Genomic DNA, 11,464 nt, shown 5'->3' on the forward strand with positions numbered 1-11,464 from the left:
TTGTATTACTACTCAGAGGCTGAGGCTGGAGGATCACTCGAGCTGCAGTGAATTATGATCACACCACTGTACTGCAGCCTGGGTGATAGAGCAAGGCACTATCTCAAAATAAATAAATTATAAAGTAAAAGAAAGGGAAAGACAAATTTGTCAGGAGGTAATCTGAGTACCACCCATAGCCTAATGACCCCAGAGGGAAGGCTGATGCTAGAACAACATATGGCCTGAGGCCAGCAGCCCTTTGAGTCCATGTACTCACTCTAGCAGTGGTTGTACTCTGGAGAATTGCAGCTGAGCATTATAGCTGGAGTCATAGGTGTGAATTAATATGCTCCCTAATTATGGAGCCCAAGCACAGACCTAGTACAGTTGGGGCCAGGCGTGCTCCATTCGAGCAATCATGCAGCAGTGGACCAGCACTGTCCTGCCTGCATGAGGCCTAGCTCACGTGTGGTAGTAAGGGCAACCACAGTAAGACTCATCAGACTGGTTACATTTGCTTATTGGAATGACTGTTTATCTACTGTCTTCTACCTTAGTAGACTGAAAGGTCCATGAAGGAAGATAGAGCTCTGTCTGGTTTACCATCAAGGCTACCATGAAAAGCTGTACAGATTGCATACTGCTCAACTCCAAAGACTGTCATTATCTTACATTATAATGTGAATGGCACCCTCTTGAGCAACGGTAATTGCTCAACCTGTATGGCCACCTGAATCAGCGCTGGCCACCACTGTATTGCCAGGGTGATGAGAGTGCCAGGCACATAACAAGCTCTCAATAAATATTTATAGAATCATTGGATAAAAGAATATATGATCTATTTTGTCCACCTGCATACATTTCTATGCTTCTTCCTATTAAGTCTTTAGGTATTTTCCCCCATGTATCTGAAATAGTATGTCCAATAGGAGCCATTTAATCTATTTAGAGGCCCAGGAAGTGAGAACGGAAAGGAAGATTAGAGTTGTTCACCGTTTTATCTCACTGATGAGAAAAGGGAAGTCCAGCAAGATAAAGTGACTTAGATCACACGGCAAAGCCATGACCAGACCCAGGTCTCTTGCCATCCAGTGTTTTGTTCTCCTGTGGCCCTTACTTGCTTCTTCAATAACTTTCTTCTGTTCTTCTTATGAAGCAAAGAGGAGTCCTCACAAGTCAGGGGTCACTTAACGACTGATGCTACTCTGTGGTTAAAGAGCTGGCTGTTGAGGCATTCTTCTGTTTGGGGAAATACGTGATCTGCCAGAAGCTCTAACCCAAATAAGGTTGTTGGTAACAAGATGTTACCAGTGAAATTTCACACATCAAACAGCGATTAGAGCTCCACTTTACTGTCTTGTGACTTTCTCTGAATGATTCTTATCTTTTACAATCACTCTTTCATCATTTCAACATTAATAACATACTTCTTTTTCCAAGTTTTTATGAATCACGATAGCAGCATATTCTCAACCATGGAAAATGACATTTATTATGTATTCAGAAAGAAAGACAAAACCATATACAAATCAAATTTACTTTCGGGAAATAAAAAATAAGTGAAAAGTATATTTTTAAAATCACACTTACTATTTGGGGACCAATTATTGTTTGAAATAAACAGGCTTCCAGTTCCAACATGATCTTTGGTTTTTGTTTTACCGAGTCTTTTAAATAGTAACGGTATTTGGTGGAAAATTTATCTTGTATTTACGTTGCACAACTTTTATCCAAATTAGTAGGTGTTTTATTTTTTCTAACATAAAGTGTGAATAATCAAGCCTCAGCTTCCATTTCTGCTACCATTTTTCATTTTAGATTGATGACACTTCAAATATCTATGATAAAATCAGTTCTGCTAAAACAATATATAGATTTTAAGTAAGCACCCACATGAGTCACTGAAATGTCCTCTTTATAAATGTTGTCCCACAGAATATCTGGGAGGGTTGCTGGATAGGAAAATAACACTTTGTGCTCTTTGCAGGCTGCAAATAATATTAATGTGTTGTCAGGACCTGGTCAGACTGTGTGAAGCAGTTTACAGCTCTGATTCGCACACTTTGGTCTGACTTAGGCTTGTGTCAATTCAATTCTGGGCTGTCAGTCAGCAGCAGAGATTCTTTTCAGCCCCAACATTCCTGACTACCTGTGACAAGACGAAGACTACTGAGGGAGAGACTCTCTCAGGAAGTTTGCAGAATGGCTTGATCCTAGACAACAGTTAGATGCACAATGAATTCAACTCAAGATTCAGTTCACAACAGGTTTGTGCACAAATAGGATAACAGGAAGAAGACCCTGACTGGAAACAGCTCACACGAGACAATATGGGTGCTAGCAAGACCCACATTCAACTCCAACACAGAGGAACGACTATTTAAGTGGGAAGGAGAGCAGCTCACTGCAGGTGAGTCCTCCCCTTCTCAGGGCCATAGAGCAGAAAAGAGCATTCCAGACTTCTGTCAGAGGTCTTCAGGACACAAGGTACTAGCTCCTTCCTCAGATGTAAGGGAAAGGGGAAATGGGATCAGTGTGTTTTGGAGTTAGAGAGCTAACTAGAAGCTGTAAAGGGGAATAAATTACAGGGCTGAGAGAATGCCGAGGAGAGATGGCGGCAGGGGGAGGGAAGAAGGGATGAATTATGCACAGGTGGTTTACCATTTTTCCTTCTTTCTGTTTTTGAAAGTTGCATTCCCTACCACATTTTTTTCCCCAGCTGTGAAACACTACTTGCCTCTTTTCTGCAGTTTGCTAAGGGAAAGATCTATCTCAACACAAGAGTCAACATTATTAACCAGTAAAACATCACAGTAGTATGCCTAATATGGAAGGAATATTCCCAGCTTGCTACAAGGACTCAGTAATGAAGCATTTCATAGTACTGTATGTGTGGCTGACTGGGAGTTGTGCATGCATCACCAAGAAGTATCACACTGCATACCACCAGCCCGATACAAGATCAACATTCAAAATTCCAAGTACAGTTTCTACTGAATGTGCATTCCTTTCACACCATCGTGAAGCTGAAAAATCCTAAGCCAGAGACTGTCTGTACTATGTTTACAGTAAAATGTTGTCATATACTTAGGGGACAAGATATAAGAGGGAACCCCCCCTCCCAAATTAGATTTCTTCGTCAGTTACCATCTTTATGAAAGTCGGAATTTTCTAGGGAAAAGGACTTGAGAGATTGTCTAATCATTCTCAAGCAGCGTAACTGGGAGGATTTGAAATACACATTTACTTCCTATCTCTTTGAAAAGCAATCGGAAAAAATAGGAGAGTAAGAATTTGACATTTTACAGTTGTAGATCTTAGAGTTGCAAGGCATGAATGAGATAAATGTGGAACACTGGCAGGTTGCAAAAATGCTACACAGATGTAAAGAGCTTTAGGGACGACTTCCCTGCATTTCTTTCCTGCAGTGCAAGGGCAGAACTAAGAACTGAAACTTAGCATCCACTATTCCTCACCTATCACCCCTCTGCACCCTCAGATGAATCATAGTCTGTTACAGATGCTTGTGGTGCATAATTCTGAGTGGTAGCCCCAGAAAACCAAACCTATGGAAACTTTTATAATTTAGTTGTTGACTTTCATAGCTTTTTCAAAAGAGAAGGGTCAGTGACTCACAATTATATTGCAACTTCAGTCCATGTGAATTTCCTCAAAGATGATGGCTTAAGAAGTGTTTAATTCTTGGCTCTTTTTGATAAACTCAAAATTTCAAAATCTGCAATTCTTAGCCCTGATTTATCTCATTAATCTTCAAGTTATATTGGATTCTGGATATATCATTTAGATAATCCACCATCGACCCATATGTACTGTGTCCACAAGTCCAGTCACTCAGGGAGCTCCATCCTTATTTAGCATCTATCAAACAGTCCCCCTTCCAAATTGCCCATTTTGGTTCATTGAACCATGATTCTCCCAGAGAAGAGAATTTGAGAATACTAAAAATGGAAAAAGATATTAGCTCTATTAGTCCTACTTCTGTGTTTACAGATAGGAGAATATATAAATCCCCTATTGCTGCTGTTAGGATTAGAATTTCTGGCCTCTGTCTATACTAAACAAACAAACAAGCAACAACAAGAACGAAAACTAAAATTCAAAATCAGATATCCTGAATTAGAAATATGATTCCAATATTCTTTATACTCAGATTCTTCACCTGAATGATGTAGCTAATAGTGGAAATCTCACAGGATGCAATTAAATGACACAATGTATGGAAACACATTTATCACAGTTCATAAGACACAGTAGACTCTCAGTGTTTGTTGAATCAATCACGCCTTAAAATCAGCCATTTCTAATAGCATCAGTTATCTTTCACATTTCCTTCTCTGACTCAACTCTTCCACCGTTTCTACCGTAAGGCCCTAACCAACCTTAGTAAGTCATAACTGATCTCACATTCTCATTTTTCAGCCTAAATCTATCCATGCCCTACAACTCTGCCAATAATCTCTTTTCCCTACTCAAAAACTCAAAAGGAAGATTTTGCTGCCTACAGGCAAAAGAGCGAGCTCCTCATCTTGTCATTCAATAGTCTAAATTCGTTTCCTTGCACACTTTCTAACCATCATTCCCATTGATCTAGTTACCGAGCACCCTTTGTTCTCACTGGGCTGGGTTTTGGGACACACTTGCTGTCAGTCATGAAGTCAGGTTATGCCATTTCACCTATTCCTGGGAATCTACTCTGGCAAATTCAGATTGACTATTTTATGAGAGCCAAAGGCGTTACTTACACCCTATCTTGTACCTTTGTTCTTTAAATATTTCAGTCATAAATATGAAAATTCTGCTTTTCTGAACAGATTATAACATTAATCAGTTTTATAATCATAGAATATTTTGTTGAACTTCACAGTTTTTAAAGAGAAAAATTGCAGAATATTTTCCTACAATGTGGATTCATATGTTTACTCACGTTCTCTGAAGCGACATACTGAATATCGCAGAAAGTTAGAGGCGGAAGAGATTAGCTATTGAATAATATTTTTATGTGCTGTCAAACAATGTTATTTCTGAAAAATAGTTCATAACACATATCTACCACATGTGGCATATTAAAGGCAAATTTCACTTGTCAAAATAAATCAGTGATTCCTTATCTAAAAAAAAATTTAAAATCACAACTACTTTGTGAAATATCTTCTTGAACTGAAACATGCCTGTTTGGATTTGTGGATACTGGGAATTCGAGCAGGGAATTCATTGGTTCAAGATTAAAGGCAACAGTTTTTAAGGCTGCTTTTATCCAGTTCCAAGACTGATGATGAGAAACTGTTCTTCATACCTCACTTTTCACAATGTTGATAACTGGCTTTATATTTACTCTTTTTGAGATAGCTTACAGTATTAGCCACATTCTACCTGTTTGGGAGTGCCAAGTTATAAAAGTACAAAATGTACTCACGGCTTCTTTCGAACAAAATCCTAAGGTTATTCCCACTTCTGGAAATTTAGCAATCATGTCAAAAAACTGAACTACGGTGAGCATCGTTCATAAAATATAAACCAATAATGACAAAAGTCAAATAGATTGTATTGCTGATTCCAGCAGGATGACAACGTGATGCTTTACATAAGCAGTAACTAAGAACTGTAGATCATCAATCATGGTGACATTGTTTTCCACTGTACTCTCTTAATTTCACATTTTATATTGCATTTTGCAAAGTCTCTGAGAAAAAGAGAAAGGAAACAAACTATCATTTAAGGATACGTAAACCTCTGTTTAAGTATTTATGGGAACTTGTAGCAGTTAGGACATTTTCTTATTATGGTATTTCTGCCCTACCAAGTTTTCCTGCAGTAACAACTGAATATTTGTTACAGTCATGATAGTCTTCCAGGATATACTCAGGGTCCTTTCAAGTAAGAAGTTGGGACAATTAGAATAGTATCCTGTACTCAACTTAAAAAAAGCTAACAGGAAATCTATATTTTACCCATAGTTAGAAAAAAAAGTGTTAAAAAATCTCTCATTTTAACACTAATATTCTGAAAATTCAATTCACTAAATTCAAGTGCTTTTATTCTTACAGTTCTCTGTTAAGAAAGCAGCTTTGCCAGTTTCTTTTCTTTGAAATAATTCCAACTTTGTTCAGTAAATCTTTTTGAAGATATTTGAAGATTTTTTTTTTTTTTTTTGAGACAGTCTCGCTCTGTCGTCCAGGTTGGGATGCAGTGGCTCAATCTTGGCTCATGGAAACCTCTGCCTCCCAGGCTCAAGCAATTGTCCTGCCTCCACTTCCCAAGTAACTGAGATTACAGGTGCACGCCACCATGCTCAGCTAATTTTTATATTTTTAGTAGAGGCAGGGTTTCACCATGTTGGCCAGGCTAGTCTCGAACTCCTGCCCTCAGATGATCCACCCACCTCAGCCTCCCAAAGTGCTGTGATTACAGGTGTGAGCCACCATGCCCAGCTGATGGAACCTTTTTGTTTAAAAAGTTCCTATTTTGAAACTTTAAATTTCTCCTAGGCCAGATGTAGTGGCTTATGCCTATAATCCCAGCAGTTTGGATGGCTGAGGCAGGTGGATCACCTCAGGTCAGGGATTCAAGACCAGCCTGGCCAACATGGTGAAACCCTATCTCTACTAAAAATACAAAAATTAGCCAGGTGTGGTGGCTGGCACATGTAATCACAGTGACTGTGGAGGCTGAGGCAGGAAAATCACTTGAACCTGGGAGGTGGAGGCTTCAGAGAGCTGAGATCTCGCCACTGCACTCCAGCCTGGGTGACAGAGTGAGATTCTGCATAAAAAAAAAAAAAAAAAAAAAAAATTCTCCTTTTTAATATTTTTAATATGATCACATGTTGAATTTATTTTATTTTATTTAATGTTTTTATAACTGAATTAATAAAGTGCCCAGTAAATGCTACAAATCAATATGTATTGTCTGAATGAAAATAAATTAAAACTAAGTAAGATTAGTTTCAAATATAGTCTTTCTTGAAAGAGTGAGTTTGGCCTTCCTAAATTACAGTTTTCAAGATTGATCTACTTTCTTTCTGAGGTCACCATACTCACGGTACTAGAATTTAAGTGTCTAAATAAAAAACACACTATATGATTTCTCTTTGACTTAAAAACAAAATATATAAACAAAATTATAAGTCTGATTAACTGTATGGGTTTTTTATTCAGTTGATTTAACTGTGTTTTCTCCTAGGATATAAATCATGTGACACAGCAAACTCAAAGATGTGGAACTCAAATGACAACTGTAAAAAATTCAGATACCCTGTTTGCCTTTATAGTTATGTTAATTACCACACTTTAATAAAGTGATTATTATTTAGAACTCTTCCTACCTAGTTGGCCACTTATTTACTCCATTCCTCAGCCATAGAAGTAAATACTGCATGTCTAAAATTGGTGCTGGTTTTGATAAGCCATAGTGATGACATCAGCCTGAGTTCCAACTCCTGGAATAAAGAATTGTGACCATTCAGTGACTTATGGGCAGTTAGGTCCCAACATAACTCTCCTTGTCCTCTCATGCCACTGATTTGGAGCCAAGGTTTGTGCTCCACGATACCAAACCAGATGAAAGGAATTACATTTCTACTTTCAAATGCAAGGAATTTTAAAATATTTATGGCACACAAAAAAGTCAACGTATTTGATGCCTAATGCCACTGAACTGTACACATGATGATGGTTAAAACTCTAAATTGTATATAATATATTAGACCACAAGTAGAAAAAAAAAAACAAACAAACAACTGCGCTCATGTGTTTCAAAGGTTTTCCATGATTGTGTAATATATATAGTTGGTTATACCTTCCGACAGTGACTAGATCACTCTTTCTGCAACATCTGTTAACCCAGGCTCCCCAGGGTCTAGGTAAGCACCTATTCTTCAGAAATTAGTAAACAGCACTTATTAGCTAAAAGTAACACAGACAAAAAACAAACAAACCTCAAAAATACCATGTAAAGGCAGGTGTTGGACAAGGAGCCTATGAAAACACCCCTTGCTCCTCCTCATTGCTCTAGTGTGAGAAACTAGGACATGGAGAAACTCCTACCTCCTATCTCAGGAATAGCCAATCCTGCTTGTTTGCAACAAGGATAAGTAAATGCTGACCTGAAGGAGCTGCTGGGCTTCGGGACCCCAGACTGTTGTTCAGGCACTTCATAGAGAGTCAAGCATCATGCCAAAGGCCTGAGGACGCAACTCTCATCTTTCATTCTCCTGCCTCATCAAGAGTGAATCTAGGCCGGGCGCGGTGGCTCACCCCTGTAATCTCAGCACTTTGGGAGGCCAAGCGGGGCTGAGCACGAGGTCAGGAGATCAAGACCATCCTAACACCGTGAAACCCAGTCTCTACTAAAAATACAAAAAATTAGCCGGCTTGGTGGCGCATGCCTGTAATCCCAGCTACTCTGGAGGCTGAGGCAGGAGAACCGCTTGAACCCGGGAAGCGGAGGTTGCAGTGAGCCAAGATCGTGCCACTGCACTCCAACCTGGGTGACAGAGTGAGTGAGACTCAGTCTCAAAAGAAAGAAGGTGAACCTTGAAGGCGCCCATAGGTCGCGCAGTGTTTTGGAAGCTACAAGAGGGCTGTAACTCTCTGGGGTTGCAGACAGAAAATCGCGTTAACGTGAGAGAGGTATTTGAAATAAAGAACCTTCCCCACCACCCGCCCACACAATATCATGCTACAGTTATCATAGTTATCATAGTCATTCTGCTCTTATTGCACCCAGGACAAACTTCTATCTCTGCATATATGTCATTTTAATGACATAGCCTGTCTGTGCCCGGACTATAACGTGAGCAGTCCTGTGATCTCTATCTGCGCATAACCAGTGCCTAACGCAGGTCCTGGCTCTTGGAAGGCGCTCAGTGAGTCGGGGAGTAAGTGAGGAGCTCAACTCTGCAGCTGTACCCAAGACAGCGCGGGCAGGAGCAGAGGACACTCCAGAGCTCTGCGGTTGCAAACACACCCCTGCAGGTGCTGCCACTTCCCGAACTCTTAGGTTTCCGCTTACTCGCACACGCATCCCGACTTCCCCCAACCCTGGAACTACCTACCAGTAGCGGAGACCAGCAGACCGACAGCACGCACATGATCCCCATGAGCTGAATGGCCGTCTCGGTCGTGATGCGGCCCCACTGGGCGCTGGACTGAGACGCCGTGGCCTTGGCCCGGCAGCGGGACACCAGGGCCTTAATGGTGGCCAGGTTGCAGGCAAAGGTGATTGTCAGCGCCAAGAGCCCCAGGAAGGCAAAGGCAGAGGCGAAGAAAAGGTTGCCCCAGTTATGCGAAGAGCTAGTCCCGTTGCCCCCTCGCCCGGTGCTGATGAAGCACCACGTCCCGGGCCACTGCACCGTGTACTGGCCCACGCCCAGCACCGGCAGCAGGGCGAAGGCGAGCACGGCCAGCCACACACCGAGCAGCACAGCACGGGTGGCGCGCGTCTTCATGTGGCTCGCGTACCAGTGCGGCGCCCTGATGGCCAGCGCCCGCTCGACGGCCATGGCGCTGGCGATGAACAGCGAGGAGAGCCCGAACACAGTCATGGTCAGCCCGAAGAAGGTGCAGAGCCGCCGCGACGGGTCGAGGTGCTCCCAGCGCTGCTTGGACAGGTACACGACGATGACCACCGGGGTGGTGAGAAGCTGCCCGACCAGGTCGGTAAGCGCGAGCCAGCCGATGCACAGCAGGAAGGACTTCTTGCGCTTGCTCTCCCGGCGCCGGTAGCTGCGCGACACTAGCAGCATGGCCAGCGCGTTGCCCACGAAACCCGTGAGCAGCATGGTGATCGGGAAGGCCACGGACACCGATCCGCAATCCTCGCCGGACCCTGGAGGGCGCGTGAGGTTGCCCCGCGCCTCGGCTGAGCGCTCGGGCGCCCACATGCCAGTGTAGGAGTGGTTGAGGCGGGTGCAGAAGGGGGCACTCCCTCCGTAGCCCCGGGTCTCCTTCATGTTGGCTTCGAGGCGAGGAGGAGATGGCGTCCAGAAAGCCGCAGCGGGACGGGGCAGGAGCGGCGCGGGCAGCGGCGGAGGTCGGCTGCTACCGCGGCTGGGGCTGGGCTGCCCTCCATGGTGTGGGGGCGCAGCCGCCGCCCTACTCCGCTACTGAGGCCGCGGCCGCGGCGGCGCCAGGGCTCACTGGTCCCGGAGACAGCCGCGTCTTCCTCTCCGAGAAACCTCTGGCTCCGAAGCGCACAGAGGTGCCCGGTCCCCTCTATAAGGCCGAGGGGGCGGGGCGCCCGTGGGTGTGGACAGAACCGAGGTGGGAGGAGGGTGCAAAGCAACTGAGAGCCTCTCTTGGATTGCCTAGCCTGAACGCCTGGTTTGAGAAAACCCCCAGACGGGCTCCTCTGAAATGCCCTGCTCCTGGCCGGACGCGGAGCGCACTAGGCGCCTCCTCCAGTTCTCCGCCAAAGTGTCGGGGGGCGGCAAGCAGCTAGTAAGTCTCACTGGGCTTGGGGACCCCAGACAAGCTGCCGAGGCGCACCTGAGCGCTCGCCCTCCTGCGTCTTCGACCACAAACGATCCTACAGGGACCGGATCCTTCTCCCGAAGTCCTTTAGTAACTCTTAGTAAAGGGTAAATCCCCTGTCCTTAAGCAGTCCACACAAGCCTTTGCATAGGTGATCGCTAACTTTTCTCCTTTCTGCTTTGGGACTCTGCTTGAGTGATTATAAAACGGCCAAGCCGTCCTGTCTCCTGGGATGCCGCTAAAACCTATAAAATTACTAGAGAATGCCTGTAGACTTAAGGGAATAGACACAGGGAAACACATACATTGGATGCTTGAATTCCAGGCCCAAGAAATCCCATCTATTACCCCTCGCCTAATCCTGCCCGCTCCCCTTGCCCTCCGACCCCAGCAAATCAGTCAGCTAGGGCCAAAGTGGCGACAGGAGGGTGGCACAATTTGCATATCTGAGGTAGTGAAATCAGCTGCTCCCAGGGGAGCAGAGGAGAAAGGTATTCCTTACAAAGCCTCCAACCTTCTTTCTTTTCTTCATACAATAAGAACTAGAAGAATATTTAGATGTTATGAAGGCCTTAATCTATGTGGAAACTTTGCCTTTGACATAATAAACACTGAATGAAAATAGGCATACTTGCTTGCCTCATAACATCTTTCAGTAAGCCATATGTTAAGTACTTCGCACAAGCATTTTCTCATTTTATCACAGAAATCCTCCAAGGTACTATTGCCATTATTATTCACCTTAAAGGGAAACCTCAAGAAGCTAAAGAATGTTCTTGAAGTCTCAGCAATTCTTAACTCCCATCTAATTTGAACCACGTATTCCTGACATGGATCCCGTAACTGCTCTCAGCAGATGAATATTAAAGGTGAGATCATTTTCCCCTAACCTTAGGAAAGTCTTTTTTTTTTTTTTTCCTTTTCATGCTGTTCAAGAAATAAAAAGATTTTTAAAAATAATTGCAAAATTCATTTTTCCTCATATTTATAAG

General features: G+C 43.3%; 1 protein-coding gene across 2 annotated transcripts in view; it reads right to left on the reverse strand.

The window, feature by feature from the left end:
- PTGER3 (prostaglandin E receptor 3) overlaps nucleotides 1-10,342 on the reverse strand; it is an 82,222-nt gene extending 71,880 nt beyond the window's left edge. Inside the window, exon 1 of one of the 2 annotated variants that reach the window (XM_074381014.1) lies at nucleotides 9,056-10,342. In XM_074381014.1, coding sequence (XP_074237115.1) covers nucleotides 9,056-9,952 — 897 coding nt within the window. In that variant the 5' untranslated portion in view covers nucleotides 9,953-10,342. The remainder of the gene's footprint in view (nucleotides 1-9,055) is intronic. The other variant, XM_010347630.3, reaches the window with a different exon arrangement.
- Between the last annotated feature and the right edge of the window lie 1,122 nt (nucleotides 10,343-11,464).

This window comes from Saimiri boliviensis, chromosome 11 (assembly GCF_048565385.1).
Source record: "Saimiri boliviensis isolate mSaiBol1 chromosome 11, mSaiBol1.pri, whole genome shotgun sequence".
Classification (NCBI taxonomy): Eukaryota; Metazoa; Chordata; class Mammalia; order Primates; family Cebidae; genus Saimiri; species Saimiri boliviensis.